The following is a 23,598-nucleotide window of genomic DNA, read 5'->3' as shown; positions in this document are numbered from 1 at the left end:
CCCCTGGCTGCGCGTGTCCAAGTCAAATCGAATAATGCCATCGTTCGAGCTGATGCTGACTAAGAACGACAGACATTTGGTTGACTCAAGAGTGATAGTTGCTGCCCACGTTCATGGAGATTAGAGGCAGCGGTGACGGTCGTATTGTACGAACTAGAACAGGACAAGAAAGCGCATTAAATAGGGTCCTTTCCTAGAAAATTGCTGTGACGTATCTTATGGCGTCGAAAGAGTTGGCCACGGATCTTTACCGTGCATATGGCTGATGGAACGACAACAATTTACCAATATTGCTGTGATCAATAGTAGTTACTGTATTTAAACAACAATAGGATTTAACGAGGATTCAACGAGAGTGTTGAGCTAAGTTAGCCGATTTGTGGACTAATCGTTGGACTAAATCTGATCCATATGCTCAATTACTCATTCACTGTTGGTGTATTTACATTTGTAGTACTAAGAATGCAGATCCGCGAGTTTGCCCGACCTAAAACGACCCTTCAGAACATGGGCCTAATTTTTGTAGGTGCTTTGTTAAGGTTCCCTCACGAAAAGGTGTGCATGGAATATGCAGCCTGTTGATTAAATATTTTTCATGACAAGGAAAGGGCTTGCTTTTCCGTAAAGTAAATATCAATTTGGTTAGATGTAAACCGACAGTAGCGATCTCTTTATTAGTCTTCACGATTAAAAACAACATCGCACCGGTATTTACAAATGAAAATTGTGACGCGTAAATGAGCGCATATAATTGACATGCACTATCAATAGAAGAAAATAAAAGTTGGGTAAACTATCAATAAAATCGTAGCTTTCTGAGACTGCTGAAACAGGCAATGAAACTCCCTTTTTCTTTGACAAGTTTATTGTCACCTAAATAGCTCAAATAGATGCGTTCTACGAGAACTCATGTATTATCTAGCGTTCCAGCTGAATACCAAGATCTGCCTGAAAAAGCATGATTTTTTAACTTTTGAAATGGAAACAACATCATGCGTTGAAAAGGTTGTCTCTTGCCGCCCTAATCAAGAGCGCCATGTTTTTAACCAGTCGCTCGCCAAGAGCTAATGTCCTGTCCGTGCCTGTTACTAATGCACTGTCTACATAACAAAAGGAAGAGAGCATCCCTTCGCATTGTTGTGGCGGTGAAGTAAAAGTGTACACAAGTGTTGTTGTGCGTTTCTGAGTGAGTGGCGACAAGCATTGTCCTGTGATTTGAGCGCCTCGTTTATTATTATTGTGTTATTGCTAGTTTTATTTCCGTTTGTGTCCTATTAGAGTTATGTCTGCGAGCAGAGGAGTCCTATGGTTGTGGCCGTTGCCGTCGTCCACCGTCAGTGGAATATGGTGCTGACCACCCCCGCTCTGACTGCTGCTTCTCATCCGAGCTCGGTGCTTTCAGCAGCGGTAGCGGGGTTCTTGTCGCTTGCTTCAAGGCCGTGGACTCTTCTTTGTGAATGGATAGCAGTAGCAGAAACGAGTGCGATTTCCTCTTTCGATGTCCTCTTCCATGGAACATCTTCGCTTGACCGTCGCGTATTGGTAGTTTGTTGTCGTCCGTCTTACTCCAATCCCTTGGCTCGCCCCGCGTCCCGTGTGGCCACATTTCGACATGGACTCCTGCCCATTCTTTGCAACCAGCAGCCGACGAATCAAGTGGGTAGTCGTAGTCGATGTATTCTTATTACAAGTTGCGGTAAGCGCAGAAACGGGGCTGGTAGGCTAGTTGTTGTTGTTGTTGTTGCTGCCCTCGCGATTATTATCGGTCTTACTATTACTACCAGCCATCGTGGTATTATATCGCAGACTCGCGTGATTCACATGAAATCTACGCCCATATTAGTACTACAGTAGCGAGGTTAGTAATACTGACCAGAGTGATTAGAAGCAACGATCTCATTTTACGTACTGGATTTGAGAAGCAGGCTTTAACTCGAACCGATCCGATTTGTACTGCCGCGCATGTAAGATTTTTCCCTACTTGTAGCATCCTACGGGCTGCTAATAATAAGGCCGTGATTACGATGTTGACGGTGGTGACGATGCTCTTGTTCGCTTTTGGGCTCTGCGCTGAGTTAAATAGCTATGACACTAGGCAATCGGTATCATATATGTGAGCCCGTATGCGTGGTCAGTAATTGCCGAACAATAGTAGCGCTGAATAGGATAGGTTAGGATAGCAGATCTGATGAACCGGCGAGTTCTCTGATAGCTCTATTAGCTACTGTAAAGCACCACCAATGGTCAGTTGAGCAGTTTTTTGATGAAGCTATAAACCTGTTTTAGATCCTTTCAGTCCATGCTATCATAGATGATGCTCGGCATGGGTAGATGGCTTAATGGAATGCTTTTACCCAGCCAATTAGTAATATTGATCGTGCAGAGAGAACAAAGCAATATAACAGTCGGATCGCTTGTAGATGCTTTAAAACAGGATTTCATTTTGTCGAAATGAAATGAGGGTATCATGGCATTATTCAAATAAGTAATTATGATAATGAGAAATGACTGGATGTCATTACTCGTAATACGATAATTGTGTCATGCACACAAGATTATCATTACGGTTCTAGTCGAAATTATCTATACATGTTCATGTGGGCATGTATAGATGGGCACAGTGCGCACACCTTTGAGTCTAAGGCATAAAGCTGTGTATGTGGAGAACTCAACGTAAAATGTTATGATGAAATGACATTTTTGATCCAATCATTCACCACTATCATGCGGCTTTGACTTGATGACTATGATGATAATATATATATATATATATATATATATATATATATATATTAAGTGAACAAGTTCCGTAAATAAATAGCTACTCAACATACAAGTACAGTGTTTGTGTTAAGCAACATAGTTAGATTAAGATCAGGAAAAACGTGGTCATCAGTCGTTTCTGTGTGTTAGAATAGCTGTATGTCCTATTTGTTTAGCCCAACTGTTTGATTCATCGCTTTCTTCCGCCTGTAATTGACAACCATAGATATGGGCCGGTGCTCTCCGACGTAAGTCAGTTTCGAACTTGACTTCAAATCCTTGACTGTTATGACTACTCGGTCTATAGAAAAATTAGGCTAGGCACTCCACATTTTATATTATTAACTGTAAACAGTCTTGTAAGATATTTAGTGCCCTCTTTCGACTTAATCGAACCTTTTCCCGCCGGAAAATCTTTTTTTTAATTTATTTAGAAAAAAATTATTTTTGTCGTTTGTTTCCGACTTTTTTGGTAAAACGCTTACGAAGGAATAGATCATCCCTTTATACAAACAGAGATGACTAACAGAATGATAATAAGACTCTAAAAAATGAAAAGATTAAAATTTAGCATAGATCATTTCACGACGAATGTGGAAACATTGTGCAATATGATATAATATGAAGAGCGTGTGTATATATAAACGGGAGTTCAGGATTTATTTTGATACATTAGAGCCATCTTGGATCCGCATTGAAACGGACGTAGTCAACTTTCGACGTTGCATTGACCCCTGACAGACAACGCTGACAGTTTACTGGTCACTATTGACCGTTACGTGCTTTGACTCTCAATTGGCAGAGTACATTCGTCTGCGCTGCCGAAATTATTTTGGGTAAAATCTGAATATCTGACAAACAAAGGTTTCGTTTTGTAAATCCGTTCGTCTCATCATACTCGACATTATAGACGCATTGTGCGAATAGTGGAGTCGTTTAATTTAATCCTTGTCATATTATCATTTTCCAAATTACTTTATTTAATAAATACTTGTATCGTTAAAACGCTAGTATATAGTAAATCTTCTGTTTTTAATTTTATGAAAATTTTATTTATAAAAAATGTGTATGTTTTCAATTTTATGAAAAACTATATTTTTTTTCGTGATTAAATTAGCCCTCGTCAGTGTCGTCATTGGTCATCTATCGCTCTAGCCGGAGAAGGGGTTCGAATCCCGAGATGATGAGGCGAAAATTCGAAAGTCGTTCTATTTTACAATCACTTATCAGTTTGTGTCTTAAGTGTACAGTACTCCAGATAAATATCGCATACAACAGAATTGTTGAATAAAATCGTTAAAATCAAACAGACTTTTCTTTTGTATAGCTATGCATGATTAAGTGCGTTGTTCTAGGTAAGCTATATGTTGATTTGTTTGGTGATTGTTATTAGTGTTTGTTATTATTAGTAGGTTTTACTGTAGGCTTTTAATCGCTCACACGAACCAATCAATTAGACAAATGGATGACAAAACCTGATCAAATGTATTAATCTTTTAGATTATGTATTCAAAATGCACAAGTGTAGATAAACGTTTTTTTTATTGGATGCTCTTCTACTTTTTTCTGCGTGTCTACGGCAGGTAATCCTTATCGTCGCTCCAGGCGAATATTTTTGTGACGTTGGTATAAAGTCGTGTCTTAATAAGTCGATAAAGGAGCGCATCGTCACATTGTGATAACTAGGAGCACTAGTGCAGGTCTTGCATGATTGTTGATGGATCAGCTATTTGTGGAGTCTAAGACATAGGTTAAGAAATCATATCCACTTTTGTTCGATCTCTGAGAATAGTCTAAAAAAAACGAAAACGACTAAAAAAAGTAATTTTTTGTCTTTTTACTACCGCCAAATGTAATCTAAACATTATTTTTTACTAATATCAGAATAATTAGAAATGCGAAACTATGAAATCGCATATCCTTTAGTATGAGAAAAGTAACAGCATTTTTTATATAATGCAACATACATAGCGTTTTTCGTAGAATCTAGTGGTTATTCAAGGATAATATAAGTATGCTCGAGAGAAGTAGACATGGTTTAATTATGCCTGACTATAGCAAAGCAGATTTGTACATTATTGTGCAACCTAATAATATTTACCATTGAAAGACTAACTTAAAAAAAATTTACACTGCTAACGTTAACCTGCGAACAAACTCATCTTACATTGTTGCACTTATATTGGTTGAAATCTCTTCGAGTAGTTCATTACAGAGTGCAGTCAATTTGTAGAGTTAAACTAAACAACATGTTCCAATTTATTCCCTTGAGTGTTTGTGCTGAGTTTTTTCGCAAGTTAAGCTGTTTCGGGAGATCTCAGTTTTATTAAAAATGTTCTCATGGTCTAATATACAATATGCATCTTTATACCATATTACTAAGACTGCATTAGAGCAAACCACAAATACGTGTAAGCTGGTAAAAAAAAAACATAAAAGCTGGTAAAATTTAAATTTTCCACAAAACTATCCAGTCTCTTCTCTGAACTGGCCATCGGGATTATTTTTTACTGAGGGAATATCAGCGTTGAGAGGTTTTAACTCTTAAAAAAAATGAAAAGCGTAACTAAACGTGTGTGTTCCCAATTTGTGTTTCTAGCAGGTTTATTGCAAAATAAGCGTAGATACGGGTATTCGTATCATGTGGCTAAAGTTATTTTTCTGTCCGAAGTTCTCCAACCATTTTTTTTTACTGATTTTGTTCAGTAAGTCAATACGTTAGCAAAACAAGTAGATTCTATGTTAGAAATACTAAACAGATCTTTTAGTTACAAACAAATAGAAGTTTATTTTTATATACAGGGGCAAAATTATCCGGACGAATATAACCTCTAAAACATGATACAATAATAGCAATAAAAAAGTTGCACTATAAGATTTTAACCTTTTAAAAAATGTTTCATTGTTTTCGCTTTCTGTGCTCCTGCACTGCAAATAACTTCAAAAAACAGCTTTATATTTACACACGACCTTAACAAGCAGAGCGTTGTTTAAAATGTCTGAAGATTCTCTGTTCCGAGAATGGCCATTTAATTGTATAAATAACTTACAGCAACTAAATCAGCATGAATATTTGCACCAAGGTTTTTCGATTTTTTTTTTCTAATTTTAAATAGGCGAATTAGAAATAAATTAATTTCGATAAAATTTATTTTAATGACCATTCCTTCTTACATTTACGACGCAAAACTTTAAAAAGATTTATTGTAGAGGGATTAATAGTGAAAGGAAAAGCGAAAAAAAATTAGAAATTATGCAAACACATCCGTATAAAGCAATATAGTACGCCAAATGCCTTAAATTGTCTTTCCTTTTGCGAAGTCATGCTTTCTCTGAACTTATCTTTATGGATTGAATTAAAATATAAGTAACTGCGAAATGCGACTGACAAACCTTAATGCAAACAATATAATTCGACGGGCGCTGCAATTAGCATTAGTGGATTAGGGATCGATTTTGAATAACATATTAATTTACTGAGAAATGACGGAATAATCCTTTTATTTTAGGTCAAAACCCAGAAGATAACCTGACTGAAAGTATTACAAGTTAACCAGATCTGTCTGTCGAGTTTTATCTTTGACTTGTAAAATATTTGTTTTACACGTATGCTCAGATTATGTGCTTTTAGGTTCATAGAACTTCCATTAAGGACAACGAACCCTTGAAGAGGACCAGGGTTCGATACCTCTGCTGTATTATTAAAATGCTGGGAGTATATGCGACTTCTGACCAGCTATAGAGCGTTCGTAATAGGGCCTAGGCTCTTTTTAAGGAGCGTTTAAAGTTGAATACATGGCATAGTATTAACAACGGGCCGAATAGTCCACTGTTATGTTGCTAATTAAAATTAATGTACATTATAGTTTAAGTGTTTGGGTCAAAAAGCTATTAAAAATTAATTGTATAAGGCGAATACTATTGCGGTTATTTTTTAAGGAAGTCTGTTATTACATAAGTAAACTGAGCTTTATTAGATTGTTTAATAAAAAATAGTGCCCAAATTGTTGTACATTTTTATGTATTTTATTTATTATTATTGTTATCTGACGAAAATATCTTTGGCTCTCTAAATTTCGATAAGTATACAGTAGACATTTATTAGCACGCAATGGCATTGCTAATCAGTAGTTGCAATGATATTATTCCCTACCAATGCTTCTTTTTTGAGTTTAGAAAGATCTCTTGGATAATACCCCTTGAGAGGCGACATCAGTGTATGGACTGCCGACGAAGTCACACCTACCACGGTATCTTTAATATAACCTTATTCACTGATGTCGAATGACGGCATACGTCCGGATTGTAGGCATCAGAAAATACCCTGCAACATAATAACGGTACTTATATTAATTGGGGGATTTACTAAACGGTTATCCTAATGACACAATAGGTTGAACTTTCCGCCTCTACGGGAAAAAGAGAAGTAAATGTCATAATGATATTTGCCGCATACGTTTTCCATATCACATACGTCACCTCGTGATGATTACTATTCAGTTTTACTTCGAAATCTAACCGCTCGCCTTTATTTGACAACCTGAAAGATTTTTGAAATATACATCTAAAGAGCTAAATCATGTAAAAAGCACATCGGTTATAGTGATATATGAAAGAGTATTCTAAGTTTTGACTCCGAGATCAATTTGAAGGTTCCCCGTTATGTCGAAACTATTATTAAAAAATATGAAAAAATAATTTCAATTCACGGTCGTGTTGCCAGTGGGCACTAAAGAGATAACAGGCACCTTCTGTCTTACAAAGAGGAGAGGATTACACGAAAATAGGTCTGTAGATTTGGAGGAGCAGAAATTATTTACTAATAGGAACTATCACCTTGAAAAAAGTGAACAATTCGCATTTTAACTTTTTTTAATAAGAAAGGAACCTTTTGTTCGATTGCGATTCCCAAAACAGACTACTGTCTCCAAAGGTAGCTGCTTTTTGAAACATAGCCTTACTTTTGTACTTGCGGCCAAATCACTGAAAGTAATAATATACGAAGGTTTTTATATCTGCGTCGATTCATTAGGAAACAATAGGACATCATACACTCAAACACATTTGGACTTGCTTAAATAATAAATCGAGAAAAATTTAGTATCGGATTTTTTGTGATCTAATCCGGTAAAACATTCTACTTTTTGACTTTTTATTTCCTTGATATCTTTGGATTCATCAAACTATCTTTGCAACACTTTGTATATATATATATATATATATATATATATTAAAAAAATTTTATTACTATACTGATTGAAACTATATTTGACAATACCATACAATGTGCTTTTTGATTAAAAAAAAAAGAGTTAAGTCATTATATCAATATTGTAGTTCCCTTACTCTACAGATATTGTGTGACGATGTGTTCCCTAGGGGTCACAAAAGAGCCGTATTTTTTCATTCCGTCAGAAACGATAATTTGATAAACATTCGTGTACCTTTGTCTACCGTTAATATTCACGAATAACATTATAAAGCGACACTTAAAAGTTTTCAGAGTCATTATAACAGCTAATTAGTTTCAGTTGTTTGACCGGTATAATTTGAATAAAAAAAAACGCCAAGCGATGCACACGGGCCACTTTTTAATAGTGTGTTCCTACGTCGTCAATGTACGTCGCGGATCGTATGGCTTATTCAAGAAATATTTCGGGAAATTCAGGAAAAAAGTCTCAAACTGGAAACTACGTTGCTGAGAAAGCCGGCTAGAGATAATCTGGAAGCTATGTGTATGCGGAAATCACCGCGGTCTTGAACTTGCAAATATGTGAATGAGGTAAATTACCGTAGTGTATTTTAAAAAAGGCGCCAACATGTATGCTGCGGCGCATGCACGCGGTGCATCAGTTCACCACAAACGTGACAGGCAACGTCGCCGCAACAGCTCTCGGAAATGAGCTCCTGACGTTCGTCGACCAACAGTCAATCAACAAAAAATGAAAGCATTACCGCTTTTAAGCCCTTTATGCTAGTCTGTCTGTTTGTCCATTTGTCCGCCCATACGTCGTATGTATTACATAGCCGGTTGTTCGTTCGCATAGACATTACCGTTTATTCGACATCAGTTTGCCGAGCCAGTTGCATTCGAGCCGTAGATGATGTCCGAGAGTTGTTCGCGAGCGCGCACTCTCGTTTACACCGCAAAATGGATGACAGCTTGCAACGACTATAGCAGCACTGGGTAACGGTGGCCCTTCATTCAGCGTTTGTCGACATTTGGCTTCATCATTCATTATCTAATCAGTTTGAGATTGCTAGAAAAAAGAGAACAGGGCGGCGCACCGCAACAACGCTAAAATGGCGATGACTAGCCAAAGTAAATGAAACTTTAAAAAGAAAATAGAACAAAAATGAAATAGATACAGAGACAAGAGGAAAAAAGGTTTGCAGTTTAATGTGACGGAATTATCGCAATGTCCATTGAGTTTGTGATATACGGCTGACCAAGATGCTACTAGGCGGCTAATTGGGGTGAGTGTGGGCAACGAGAAACAGACCGTGGATTTGACCTTAAGATGGCTGCAAGCAGTAGCAGCAGCAATGGCCGGAACAAAAACCCTTACCTTTGCTAACTAATGACTTGTTGTAATTCGTACCTTGAAGGAGTAAAGACTCGCGTCATTGGCATAAAGACAGCAATAGAATGAAAACTGATACAAGCAAAAAGGAGTAATAGCGCGACGACCTAAAAATAGATCTATCGGCCAGATGATTATAGCGATTTTCACTATAATTAACGTCATAACTTTTGTCTGAAATTTTCCTTCTCTTCAGAGGACGATAGGTATTCGCTGACAATAGAACTTCAATACGAAACGAACGTTCACTGCAGAATTATGCTATTGGTGTTTGATTGTAAGATTCTGTGTAGCTAATAAAATTGGCTATTTATATTAGTTTGGGTATCCGGTACCCGGCGCCAGTACATCAATGACTCGGTGGTAATAACGCTTATTTCAGCTTATTTTGAAATCTGCAAACCTATATTAAATGGAAATAATTTTTGATCGTACATAGTTTTTCAATGATGTGTATATTATTGCATTTTCAATTTATATATCTAAATACATTAATATGTACAAGTATATATTAAATATACATAAATATATTTTAATTAAGTTGAAAATATACAATTTTAAAAATAATAATTTTTATCTTTGAAATCGGAGTTTCCTCGTGAAGTTTCGTAATTATACTGCGTAGGAAGCACCCTTGCATACATTACTATGCTTTTTTTTGCTACATTTAATTTAATAAAAAATTCAGAACCTTATTGATTTTATGCAGAAAGCCTGTATCCATAAATTACGCGAGACATTCACTAGCAGCGCAATGGAACTGCATATAGAGGTGTCCATATTTATATAGGAATGTCTTGTGTTAGGAATTCTCACCGTGTTTTGGAAGCATAAAATTTTACCATTAGATAGTTCTTTCGACGATTTATGTGATCGTTTCCGTCGTTGTGGAGCTCGTCTCTTGGTCTGGTAGAGTCGAACCTTGAGCGTGGTAATTCAGTAATTCACTAAACAATAATCCGCTATATAGCACGACCAGGCATGAGATCTTTATAAATGAAAAGCCTAGCAAATTGCGTCCGTGCCAGGGCTCACATCTAAGGTTCAATCGTGCACGTCTCAGGCAATCAGGCAACAGACCTGTCGTGTTTGCGAGTACAGTCGCTAAGCACTCTGTTATTCCTCTACGTGTTCTGCGTGGCTTAGTTCCCAGTGAAATTTGTTCTTCAGAAAATTCAATTTGGCAAAGAAAACAGTCTGAACATCGCAAAGATTTAGCAACAGAACGTATAGTAATAAACTAGATAAATTTAATGTTAAGCACCCACGTGTTGAATCAGCATTTAGTTTCCCGTCTGGCAGTCGAAAATGAAACCTTATATGACAGTTTATGCCAGTTCAATAGATCATGCCTCCAATTTGTTTAATTTGGTTATGACTAAGCACTTTATTTTGCATTTTATTTGAAATGTGCCATTCCACAGAGATCCGGCGAGTACTAAATGTTCTATCGTTCTATAGCAACGGGCCCAAGCGTCCTCGGGAAGGGATCGAAGCTCTCAAGTTTGATAGGATAAGCTTGGGGTAAAAAGAAAATCTTTAGGGAGCCCTGAGTGTGTGTTATCGACGAGCGAAGACAGGCGAAGCGTCTCGGTATTGAGAACTGCAACAGTAACAAATTTACCTGTGCACCACACTATGGCGACTCTAGGACATAACGCCTGGCATATGGACGACATCGACGATGCGTTAGCAGCAGATTTTGATGGCTCTCTATCGGGCCTCGGCATCGAGCTTGGAACCGCTTCATTTAATATGAGCGAGACATTACTCGCTCTGCCGTCAATTAAAGGTATTACAATTGGCTGCAATCACTTCTTTCGGACTTGTTCACACCCTGCCTTTGTATAACAACTGTGTAATTGTCAGTAATGCAGTAATATGTATGCAATCATAAATGTAAGTTGCTTAAACTTCTCATTTACGGTCCAACGCTGATACTAGCGCTTCTGCTTTGTTTTTGCTAGCATTTTTTTTATATGGATATAGCAGGTCTTCCTTGATAACCTTACCTGGTCTTTGACCTGATCGTTACATTATTTCTTCCGCGGTCTGATACTAATATATGTAATATATAGAATATATTTAACCCGACAGAACATCAGAACAGTAGTAGTGAATAATATACGTTATATTTTGGGCAATTTTTCTGTATTTGTTGCCTTTATGTTCGCCTGTGTGTACTAACTTTGTGCCGTCTTTGTTGCTTCCCTCCGGCGCTTGTGGTGCTTTGTGCCAATTCACGGTTGGAAATTCGCTATGTCCAACGTAGATGAATCGGTTACAGGTGGTCACCCACAGGCGGTGCACGCTCATCAAGCTGTAGCACAGGCGCAGGCTGCTGCCCAAGCAGCACAGAGTAGAATAAAAAAAAACCGCCCGTTACAAGCTGAAGAAGAAGCAGCCCCAACGACCATTAAACGTTTCTGTAATGATCCCAACCAGAATGTAGCATCGAGTGCGTCATCAAGCTGTAGCAGCAATCAGAAGCATTCGAGTTCCGCACCTGATCTGCGTCACTGCGCAAATGATACAGGCATTTTGTTACTGCAGTCCACACTGCCCGGTGCCCCTGTGTCTCCTTCAGGCGCACCAGCATGCCTTGGTTCTGGACCAATTTCAGGCTGTCAGCCAATGTTTCAATGCGTTCTAGGAGCGGCGACATCCATAGCGACGAAAGTGAACGAACGTACGATGACCTATCTTAATCAAGGCCAGTCGTACGAAATTAAACTCAAGAAGCTCGGTGACCTCACGGAGATGCAGGGTAAACTGCTGAAAAGCGTTGTCCGAGTGGGCTTTCAGGAGCGACGATTGCAATACATGGAGAAGGAACAGATGGAACAATGGGCTATACAGCATCCACAGGAGAGAGTTCTTGACGTCGACATCCCGCTCAGTTATGGGGTGTTTGACGTTGTCAGCTATTCGAAGCTTATCAACGCTTTCGAGTTTGTTTGGGATCCGACGAAGGAGACGGGCGTCTTCGTGCGTCTCAACTGTATCAGTACTGAATTCACTCCAAAAAAGCATGGTGGAGAGAAAGGAGTACCTTTCCGACTCGTTGTTGAAACTTATTCGACAGACGGCGGCAATTTGATACAGGGGAAGTTGCACAGCGCTTCGTGCCAGGTCAAAGTATTCAAGCCTAAAGGTGCCGATCGAAAGCACAAGACCGACCGAGAAAAGATGTCGAAACGACCCATTGCTGAGCAGGAGCTCTATCAGCCCAGCTTCGATTGCACTTTTTTTACCGAATGCACCCAGCAAGCGGCATATTCACAACAGAGCCCAGCCGAGACACCGACCAAGATGCCATCAGCTGGCCCTGGCAGTGTTAGCAGTACATCAGGCGGCAGTGGAAGCGGGGGTGGGGGTGGTGGCGGCGCCAGCTCTAGTGGTGGAGGGGGCCCTGGCAGTACAGGAAATGGTGGATCAGCTGCTATGACACCCACCTATCCGCCGAGTCCTCCCGAACCTCAAATTACCGCACCGATAACACCTCTCGGTATTTCTCAGCGTGTTAGCATTTCGCCCTCGACAAGCATTACGGGTTCCGACTCGGACGAGACAGCCCTACTCACAAGTGACGCGTCTCCTCAAGAGACAGCCGATTGGCTTCGCAGCAACCGCTTCTCGAACGCATTACAACAATTAGGCAGCTTTTCGGGGGCGGACCTGCTACGACTAAACAAGAATGATTTGATTACCATCTGCGGGGTGGCCGAAGGCATCCGATTATATAATCTGTTGCACGCGAAAGCGATTCGACCTGCACTCACGCTCTACATGGGCAATACTTTGGACGAACCGTTTGTGCCCGTGTTCCTTGAAAAGGCCACAGCGTATCAGCTCAAGTCTGCGATCTCGTCGGCCATGTGTGTTCCATGCGATTTACTTTTCCTGAAGGGACCGGGAGGTATTCGGGTGTCGGTAACAGATGAGCTAGTGCGGAACCTTAGCGATGAAGCAGCTTACCTCCTCGAAGCCCACGATAAAGTCCTTCTGATGACACCCGCACGCATAGAGGGGGGCACTGGAACAACCCAGCAGGGTTCAACTGACTTGTAGGTGACAGGGACGGCATATATATATATATATATATATACACACATTAAGGATTTATATATAATACTGAATACGGGTCCACCAACTTGGCGAGGCAAGGTCATCGGTTAAGATAAGTGTACTCGCAAAGATTTGAAAGAGCAACAACTAAGTGGCAAAAAATAATTTTTATGGCGATAATAATTTCTATAAGGCATAAGGAGAGGTATAGGTCAGGGTAACCTGAACTAACCAAAAAAAACAAGGCGCAGGTAGTTATTTGCTGCTACAATAGTAATGATGTAACTATTATTCTACCTATCTAATAGGAGGCAAAACCGAGTAGCCCACTGTCGACAGGGGTAAACTGGTGATGCGCGATTTCGTATGTGGTTTTGACTACAAAAGGATCGCAAAAATGAAAAAAGGGGACACACAGGTGTATCGAAGCACTGTTCTGCAGGGCAGGGTCTAGATATTTTTTGCAATGTTCTCTTATATTTTATATACACAAGAAATAAAAAATCGAACAAGGAATGTTTTTGACGACACTAAACATTATGATAACAACTTCGTACCATAGTCGACAGTTGTGCGTATGGGAAATAAAAGTTTATATTTTGTTATCGTTGTATCACATGTATTCTCTTTAGTTAGACCGATACTGTTGCTCAGCGACTTATGATGAATATTTTTACTTTTAATGCAAGCCGAACTTACTAAAACAGAACCGTTTTTAAACCACATTTAATTCTACTCAATGAACAACACTTTGATCTACGTCGTACCATCGAAACGGATACCAAGTTTAGACCTAGCTTTGACGACATAAAGGATACCTAATTGAAAAGACATCTTTGTTCTGAAAAAAATTTATATATTAACTTAGGTTATACATTGTATGTACAAAATAAATTAAGATCAACCTGTTGAAACGTTGCTGGCATAGCAACGTTTGGTGTTGGCATGTGACAATCACCGTTGAACGTAAGTACTCTGATTACCCGAGTCAACCACGCAAAAGTTGGCGGTCAGGAGCATTACATGGGACTACAGATGGTACCATACCATTCTTAGTCGCTCGGGTTTCGCTTGTCCCTGCATCCATTTTAACCTTTGCAAAGTACCCTTCTGCTTGAAGCTGAGTGTATTGGTCTCTGTCGGAGTCACAAACCACTACTTGAATTTATAACATGATAGCAATGGTGGGATAATACCAGACAGGCAAAAGAGGAATGTGTATAAATACATTCATTAATTACATCTATAATAAATGATTAGATGCTAGCGTGCTTCTACAGAAGACAGCATAGGCCATATATAAAGTTTGTTTGCTTCAGATATTTGTGCTAAAGCAAGTACAGTGTCGTGTACTAACAGAATTCGAATACGCATTTCATATATCGACTTTGTTTTTCTATAAACGCGCTATTGTCTGTGTTTGTTATAAACGCTCCTCTTCCTTCACGGAGGTAGTTATGGTATTGTATACCCTCACATAATTTCCCCTCACTCATTCGTGCAATAATAATAATGATCTAATACTTCGTACTCGGATATAACAATGATTCTTTCGATAAGTAAGCTTTTCGTTTTTCAATAGCCAACCAGCCAGCTAAAGTTCTTACTGTACAAACATGTTTAATCGATAACAGCTATTTATCTACCGCTACATTCTCTGACCACTCGGACACGCCACATAGGCTGAATGATTTTCATTAATTTCGCGCATTTTATATTTTGTCACAGATATCAAAGTAATTTAGGTATTACTATATATTCATTTTTATCATTTTTACAAGGTATCGAGAATAAATGCACTATACGTGTCGGTCATGTTGACAATAACGCCCGTATGCCCTATATATATATATATATATATATATATATATATATATATATATGTGAAATTTATGTTAGCTACCGCATTTCGCGTTATATACCTCAATGACTAAGTGTTCGCTTAAGTCAGCATTATAATAATATAGACATTTCCGTAATTCTATACTGATAAACTTGTTCCTATATAAAATCGTTTTGATCCGGTCAGTCCTATGCATTACCGGCTACTATATCAATTCAAGTCTTGCTACAACGGACTTGTTTAACATAGCAAGCGAGCAGAAAGGATGTGCTCTTTTCAAAGTACGTGCGCGATTATTACGGCGATTATTCTAATATAGCAATTGAAGTGATGTCCTCGATTTAACCGAGGTATAAGGATGGGCATGAGTAATAAAAAGCTTGTCTTACAGAATAGTAAATTCTAGAAACAGGTAAAAGATGAAACGCTAGAAAAACACGTGGCCGACACAGACACTGTCCAGTGAGCTTGTTGACAGTTGCCCGCTATTTTTGAAAAAAGTCGCAGTGAAGTCAGACTGTACGGCGGCGGCTCTTCATTGTAACCAGCCATGTTCGTTCGCAGAAAAGTACCTTCGCCTTCTCCTTTTGTATGTCTCGCATGATCTACGATAAAAGGTACCATCCTACATAATTATAGGGATCCTCACATGTCACGTCTATGGCGAAGGGTATAGAGATTCTGTCCAGTTCGGATGGATAGACGGATAGCGTCGTCGACGGCAACGTTTCCTGGTTTGTGCACATAACAATTTGGCTTAGTTATTCCTATCGCTCTAGAACGGCCAGCATTAAGAAGATGGCCGCAACACCTCCGTGATAGATTAAACAACAATGATTTGCCAATATGTAGTATGAGGTAAAGAAGCTAGTGCATTGAAGCGAAATGGATTGTTCACTGAATTAACAGATAAAAGCTAGGACAGAACGTTTGGCCATTATCACGTTGTCACAGTTAAGTGACTCGAGTATTATTCATCTGTGTTCAATGTTTTTGATATTATTGAACTATACGCCGCGTCACTAATGCACTAACAAGACAGAGGGAGCTCAACATCATTCATTTGGCGATGAAACGTAGCCGATTCAGGATCGAGGTTGCGAGTGGGAGTGCCTTTCTTCGTCTGGGGTCGATTAATCACTGACGCATAATAGATTCATATAGTACATACATATATGCTCGATACACTGAATAGTGATGTTAGTGGTTATGCATAGTAAAAGATGTTAGGATTCTTGTCTTCTCTCTGAGTGAGTAAGTTAACGGGTGCGTTGTGATATTGTAAATGATTAACTGATTAGTGCCCTGAGGCATAAAGACGCAGTACTAATGAAAAATGATCCAGTAATCTAATAAGCAAATACTTTTGGACTTAACAGTATCAGCCATACGTGAGTAGACGGCGGTAACAGATGCTCGATTTTACAAACCACCGTATTCAGAGATGGTATTTGAGCAATTCGTAGTAAAACATTGATGCTTAGCGAGTGGGGGGCGCATTGAAGGTAAATTAGGTTAGCGCGCGTTTCCTCAACGGATTATGTTGGTAGTTAGTCTAATCAACCACTTACGAAAAAGAGAAGTGACAGTGTGTATTAAATGTAAATGGAACGAATTAATAGCGTCGTTATGGATACAGAAGGTCTTCACGTATGTATGACCGTCTGTATTGGAACATGTTGACTTGATAAGTCTTTGAAATTAGCGACACTAATGTGATTAAATCGTCTTTTCACCAAAGCATTTCGGGAATTCAGGTGAAGATGTGCGTTAGACAAACTCCTCGCAACCTCAGACCTGGGTCCACAATGTGCCCGAAGATGTTCGCCGGGTTTTCATCAGTTCATCCTCCATGCTCGGCTGTATGTGCATTTGGTGGTTTGCATTATTATCATGACCTTGGTTGTTCATATCAGTAGGAGCGGCCCGCTCAACACGTTCATGTCCCTTAGGAATGAGGGTAGCTCCAAACAGTCTTCCACTCGACGCCTGCTGTCCGTTCGGCTGTTGTGCTCTTCGAATGACGGTAGCTTTTCCGACGAGTCTTCCTTCCAGAGATCCCATAGACTTGCTGCGTTCTAGGCGACCAGGTGATTCAGCTGTACTGCTTCCACGACTCTGTAGTAGCGTATCAATGTTCTGATAGATGTGTGAATCAAGAAGTTTGAGCTGTTGCTCAAATAAGGCGCCGACAACCTTATGAACCAAAACGTACTGATCGCGCGTTTGAACCTGAAAGGTAGAAACACAGCAAACGTACCGATCCAGTTTGATTCACTCGCTACTGATAGAATCAATTTGTTCTACTGGTTTTTAAAATTTCTTTCAACATGTTTTCATTAGACACCGCAAAGTCAAAGCAGAAACAAGTAGTCGTGTATATAGCAAATAGCATTTATTAAACCCATCCTGGAGCGGCGTAGGCACGTAATACAAACCATAGCTACACGCTGTTGGCGCATTTCTTGAATGATTTTGAATAGGCTCAAATTGCTGTTTAGTTTGCCGTAACGGACGAGGCCGTGGACGTAGTCGATGGCGCAGAAGGTTCCTGTCCGGCCGCAGCCAGCCGAGCAATGCACTAGGACCGGGAGCGCCTCGCTCGGTTGGCAGTCCCGCACGAGACGTACAAGTTCGATAATGGGCGATATAATCGCAGGTACTCCGTGATCGGGCCATGTCGTGTAGTGAAACTGGCGAATAGTTCGTGTAGTTTGACCACATCGAGCTCGCAGAGTACGTACCAGGAAATCAGGACACACTTGTTTCCAGCCTTCCAGTGTCACCGACACATTCCCTACACCAGATAGACAATGTGAATTATAACACAACATAACGTGATTTGATTCGTTGCTTCGTATAAACACAAATATCTATATAAGGCTCAATTATCTATTGAGGCCACGAGAGCAGGAAATGTTTGAAGCCTTGGCATGCATATAATTATCGATATCTTTTGTATACCTCTTATTTAACTTACAACTTGATTAGAAAACCTTCGCTCTAACCTAACTTGAAACATATACATCCTTTATTTCAGGAACTGATCTAGTTCGAATCTGACTCTTTTCCATCCTTTTCGTAAGTTCATACCGTGCTGTTGACGTTCGCCAATTTGATCAGGCCAATACTTTTCACACTTGTAGCGATCTCCCTCGATTTCGTTACAGGTCATGACGATGACGCTCACGTTGAATTCCCATATCATTCGCCAGAAGTCAGTGACTGTATGGGGCAGTGGTCCTTGGGCTGCAATATATGCCCTGGAGGAGCCCGAAGCTCCTCGTATTAAAGATGCGTTTACGTAATCGCTGCCGGGTACACCCGGGTATTGTGAGAGTACGACCTTCGTATAGTTCAGAACCAGATAGAAAAATTGAGCATTTGATCAATCTGCTTATGGAACTTTTGTTCTGGGAAATGAGTTCATCTATGATATTTTGAGCCCCCTGTGTGAACAACGAACGAGTCGACATACTATAAGCGAATATACTGTCCGCTGTTAGGCCATCTATAATTAAAAATATTATATATTAGGTTAATTGATGAAATATAGACGGCAGTGCCTTGATTCATTATTTAAAGTAGTAATAGAGCTATTTGTTATATGGAGGTATCGCTGAACATACATCTTTATGGAAAACCAGAATGATGAAGCCAGAACTTATTTAAAAGTTCTGGCTTCATCAATATTGGGTAATATTGGGTTGCGGTACAGTAATGCTTGCTCATATAGAACAATAGTTGACTTTGTGATTACTACTAAACCTAATAAGCGTTGTCTTATTTAACTTAACACCCAAATAACACGTTTGATTATTATAAGGAACTGACTTTTTTAAAGATCGGTTATTTTAATCCGTATTTATCAGTATCAGAGGTTGGTATACGAGAAGTTTTAATAGGTTTCGTATGAAACGTAGGAAAACGAACTCGTTTTGGGTAACGTTGCAGTTGCTTAGAAATGAGGAAATGAATGTCTTCATTGTGAATATCCGTAGTGTGCACATATACATTGCCACTCTTCTAGGTGTCGTAGTGAACGTATTTGGCGTGGCTAATTCTCACAGTGACCTACGTTTTACCCTTAAACTAGAATAATAATAATAACAATAATAAAAAAAGTCGAGCAAACTTTGCATTTGTTTGCAGAGTAACAAAAAAATATTTTATGATGTAATGATGGTATTGGCGCTGAGGAGTCATTGAATCGCCTAAAAGAGGTTGATGAATTAACGAAAATATATTGCTGAAGACTCGAAATAACACCTCCGTCTCTCTGTTTTTCATCCTTATGCTTTATGCCGTCGGATCAGTAAATGAATCGAACGTAACGACACAAAAAACCAAGCCGTCAAATATTTTCTACACTATTCGGATCTATCTGCTTTCGCGTTGGTTGATTTTTCGGCAGCCCAAATCTACTGGTCATAATCAATGGTTTTTTCGACGACTTTGTGCAATCTGGGAACGAGCGTCTGAGTCAAACATGATTAATCTTCACGTCATTACGAATTTTATTCGTAGCGGCACAGGAGAGTGGACCGCATGTAAGTCACGAACGATTTCATATGCTAATTGATGGAAGAAAAAGGTAGTGAGGTGAGGGCAAAGCCCGTAGTTGAAATAGAGAAGACAATGCTTAATGACACATGTGCAGTCAAATTCGGACAAAGCTAATAACCTAGGGACCGATCAAGCAGGCAACGTATGAAATGGTTTAAAATAAGCCCTTACTCATGTTCTGTAAAATGTTTTTAGTGATATGGAAGTGCAGTCAATGTTAATATTCGCAACGTACGATAGTTATTACCAGTATATGATGTGATAAACCAGATAAATCTAAAATTAAGGTTTATTTAACCGCATAGGTCGTTTCTTATGGGACACGCATGAAATTCGGACACATCATTATATCACCACTGCATCAAGCCAAGAGAAAGTCATGTTGTGTCAAAGATACAGGTTAATCGCGAACCGTATAAATACAAATCTCGTATTAAATCTAAGCTGCAAATGATTTATATACAATCGGATACATTTCAAATTGATGAAGTAGTAGATCATTTGCTTAGGTCTTTAGCGACTTTAACAAAATGTGATGTTTTTGATAATCACGCAGTAAACTCTCGAAGGGTTAGAAGTATTCTCAACTTATCTTTTCTGGCTTTAAAATATTTCGCAACTTTAAACTTATATGCATCCACACACGCCTATGCAGGTCAACAGTAGGCACTACATATGAATAATGTCAGACACGACCACGCATCTAGTCGATCTTCGTTCGCTACGATTTGTTTTACATACTGCGATTGCCTCTGTGTGTTTCTTGAGATGCAGTCGCAAACTTCACGCCAATACGTGCATTTAGCCATCATTATAAACATAAACAAAATCCGATTCACTTAAAATAGCACGACAGGAAACTGTCCGATAGATTGGATTCTTTAAGCAATCGGCTGGTTATCTATGGGTCAGTCTGTTTTCCTTTCCAAGCACCTGTACCGATACCTACAATGTATGTCATTTACTTTAGTGCTTATGCAGGGGCAATGACCTATACACGGTGCTTTAAGCAGTTATCGTAAAGCTGTCCTATATGATCATCTGTCGTTTTCGGGGCAAATTTCGCTATACTCACCCTGGCATAATCAAAGGGTACGATATCTTTGTAACGGTTTTTAGGCCTGTTGACGTTTTTGAGCGCTTCCTGAGCGTTCTTCTCACCAGCTGGTGTGCTTTGCCTGCGTAAGGAGTCAAATTCCCTCTGGAAGACATCATCGCCAGCCGTCACCTTGGCTTCCTGCCACCAGAGCGTCTCGAGGAAGCTTTTCAGGTACTGATCAAGGGACATCCCGTTGTCCTGGCCAAACGGGCGCGCCAGGTCCTTTTTTTCCTTCAGGTGCTGCTGCTGATATTCTGAAATGACAACGGAGCTTGTTCTCGTACGGGCTGCTTTTTGAGCTCTCTGGATGGCCGGCTTTCGTCGCCGGCCCAAGGTAAATGACAGACATGATGTCGGAGTAAACATCGCGCAGATCACTTCAGACGAATGAAGACTGCACTTAAGAGCGTTCACTCTCCAACACGTTTAGACGCACAAATTGGCACGCCTTTTTGCTTACACAGATCGAGTCGAATAGCTAGATATCCAATAAAGACCGTCACAACTGTCGAGCATCGTATCCGTCCATCCTCAAACGCAGCATATGCACCGCGAAATCGCATATGCACACTTCACAATATATTTCGAAATTATTTTATCTTTTGTAGCACAATGCGGTTTCAAGTAGAAGCATGGAAATTTCCACAGAACGTCACATATATCGGCCCACTATCAGTTGCACACAACAGAACACCGATACCGCTTTATACTCTTTGTGAGTAAAAAGGTATGACAAAGGCCAACGTAATTTTAAAGATGCTAACATCAACTCAGTAAACTGACAGGGAATCTGAGAAAATTTAATAGCCAAGTAAGGATATATAGATTTGTTGTTTTCCGCCAATATGGTGCTTATCTATTTGAATCAATAGGAGCAATAATAGTAACTGTCATGACAATAATAAATAGTATAATAATACGGGTGAAATACACATTTGGCGTAAAACATTCAGTCAGCCAGTTAACACTCCAGTGACTTTTTCGTCATTTTTCAGCTATAGTCGTCGATTCTATAAAACCACAATTGGCGTTCTATGAATGTATAGCAAAGCACTACATAAGGGAGTTCTCTGTGGTAACATGGTTATCAGCTAGAGATGCTGACTTCTGGTTCTAGCACCTTAATTTAGGTTGCGGGGGGATCTCTGTGGTCACTACCGCTATGATTGCCGTCTGACGATGGAGTGACTGCTGCCTCGTGCTTCGTCCGGCGATGTACTGCTGCTGTCGCTGCTTGATATTTGTCGGCTGAGCGCCGCCTAACTTCTACATGAGATAGATGCCCACCCGCCGGAGTGAGTGGCAGACGCGCCGTACATTGTCGCTGATCGTTCGGTACTTGCTGTACATAGCAGCAACAGCATTGCTGTTGGCGCCTGCCAGCCTGGCCTGTTAGCCGCTTAGTGACTACGCCGGAGTGGTTCAGTAAGCACCACAGTCACTACAACAACAACAACAACAGGGCGAATGGTCGAATACATACCCGGAACGGATAAAAAGGAGCAGATCAGGTAAAGCTGCGGCAGCACCAGCAACGATGTCTGATCATGAGGAGCGAACGCTAGGCACGCTAAGGTACATGGGACAGAAGGACAGACAGTCACAGACTTAGTCGACCAATGGATATCGTCCAGAGCCTGACCCTAACAGCACAAAAGGTAGGGACGCCTTGTTGTGGTGCATCGTGAAAAAAAAGGTCCGATGGGCTACGGACAAGAGAAGAGTCGTCGCCACCCGCCAATCGAAACAACAAGTAGATGGGCGGCCAACAAAACAACCACTAGGGAACTTACACACGCTCGCGTACACACGAGAGATACACTTCACTTTAGTTCACTTCGTGAGGCCCCCACCCGCCCTGACTCTCTTAGAACTAGTGCCCCTCGCCCAGAGGAAAAAATCAGGCTCTTAGCCCCTCCACACGTTTTTTACGTCTGAAAGCCGCAGCGGCGGCAGTGTGCTCATGCACTTTCGGTCCAAATGCACGCTCACGTGTACGTAGGCATGAACACAGTGCAAACGAAGTAAGTCATCCAACAAGAATGGACGAACGAGCTTTGAAGTACAAATTCATACGATTGGTCGCCAGTCAATACTATCAAGTACGAATGAAGGAGTCAGTGCTGTACTGGTAAACGGGGCACACCGTAAATGGTCTAACACACGAGGCTAGATAGGTATTACCCATTAAGAACGGTAAAATGCTCATCTGAGCTGAATGAACTGGAGTTGACCATCAGTTGCTAGCACGTTCTTGCCAAGAGCTCTCGATCCGTACTCGCTTGCTGTCACTAGGAAGCAGATAGATTCAGAAAACTTACTTGACACGGGTACTGGATCGACGAAAAATAGCGTTGACAGCCTTTTCCGCTGTTGACAATAACTCCTGACACCTCCTCGCACCCACTTATTGATCACAGCACCACCACTAACTCCAACGTCAACACCGTTCTCCTGACGTATGCGCTCGCTTGTGTCTCTGTGTAAGTGTCTATTTGGGTAATGTAAAATGTGCTGTTATGCCTACCCAGCACGACCAGTTCAACCATCCTACCCAACTCCTACCGCGGCTTCTGCAGACGTCTGCCACCAATGCTGACTGCGTTTTTGCTTCACAGTCGCTATTACTGCTACGAGCTGCCTCGTTGCCGCAACACGCTATTATCAACAGCAAA

At 40.2% G+C, this 23,598-nt stretch overlaps 2 protein-coding genes across 8 annotated transcripts; one reads left to right on the top strand and one right to left on the bottom strand.

Annotated features, from left to right (window-relative positions):
- The first annotated feature begins 9 nt into the window (after positions 1-9).
- On the top strand, positions 10-14,028 carry gem (transcription factor CP2 like gemini). Of its 5 annotated transcripts, none has more exons than XM_086987320.1 (3): positions 10-146; positions 10,772-11,139; positions 11,620-14,028. In XM_086987320.1, exons 2-3 carry the CDS (start codon positions 10,986-10,988, stop codon positions 13,416-13,418), a joined length of 1,953 nt encoding a protein of 650 aa, XP_086843446.1. In that variant the 5' UTR covers positions 10-146; positions 10,772-10,985; the 3' UTR covers positions 13,419-14,028. The 5 variants fall into 5 exon arrangements, with proteins under 5 accessions (XP_086843446.1, XP_086843445.1, XP_022661434.1 ...); XM_086987319.1 differs by lacking the exon at positions 10-146 and adding an exon at positions 410-1,186; XM_022805699.2 differs by lacking the exon at positions 10-146 and adding an exon at positions 410-1,656 and having other exon boundaries at positions 11,635-14,028.
- A 222-nt stretch (positions 14,029-14,250) lies between these two features.
- On the bottom strand, positions 14,251-23,590 carry LOC111249773 (tyrosine-protein phosphatase non-receptor type 12-like). 3 transcript variants are annotated; one of them, XM_086987324.1, is made up of 6 exons: positions 23,245-23,590; positions 20,900-21,177; positions 18,352-18,604; positions 17,697-18,055; positions 17,056-17,490; positions 14,251-15,989 (listed from the first exon to the last, which is right to left on the bottom strand). In XM_086987324.1, exons 2-6 carry the CDS (start codon positions 21,110-21,112, stop codon positions 15,864-15,866), a joined length of 1,386 nt encoding a protein of 461 aa, XP_086843450.1. In that variant the 5' UTR covers positions 21,113-21,177; positions 23,245-23,590; the 3' UTR covers positions 14,251-15,863. The 3 variants fall into 3 exon arrangements, with proteins under 3 accessions (XP_086843450.1, XP_086843451.1, XP_086843452.1); XM_086987325.1 differs by lacking the exon at positions 23,245-23,590 and adding an exon at positions 22,717-22,856; XM_086987326.1 differs by lacking the exon at positions 23,245-23,590 and adding an exon at positions 21,384-21,803.
- Between the last annotated feature and the right edge of the window lie 8 nt (positions 23,591-23,598).

Source organism: Varroa destructor, unplaced genomic scaffold, assembly GCF_002443255.2.
Source record: "Varroa destructor unplaced genomic scaffold, Vdes_3.0 BEIS01000004.1, whole genome shotgun sequence".
Lineage (NCBI taxonomy): Eukaryota > Metazoa > Arthropoda > Arachnida > Mesostigmata > Varroidae > Varroa > Varroa destructor.
Note: the sequence above shows the minus strand (reverse complement) of the source record. Positions and strands in the feature narration are given on the sequence as shown.

What these genes read in the sequence shown, in the direction of transcription:
- gem (XM_086987320.1), top strand. Translation starts at nt 10,986, where the DNA reads ATGGCGACTCTAGGACATAACGCCTGGCATATGGACGACATCGACGAT. An exon ending in CGCTCTGCCGTCAATTAAAG is followed by an intron (nt 11,140 to 11,619) that starts GTATTACAATTG and finishes TGTCCAACGTAG; the next exon opens with ATGAATCGGTTACAGGTGGT.
- LOC111249773 (XM_086987324.1), bottom strand. Translation starts at nt 21,112, where the DNA reads ATGTCCCTTGATCAGTACCTGAAAAGCTTCCTCGAGACGCTCTGGTGG. An exon ending in TACCCTTTGATTATGCCAGG is followed by an intron (nt 18,605 to 20,899) that starts GTGAGTATAGCG and finishes AACTATACGAAG; the next exon opens with GTCGTACTCTCACAATACCC. An exon ending in CGGGCACATTGTGGACCCAG is followed by an intron (nt 15,990 to 17,055) that starts GTCTGAGGTTGC and finishes TGCACAAACCAG; the next exon opens with GAAACGTTGCCGTCGACGAC.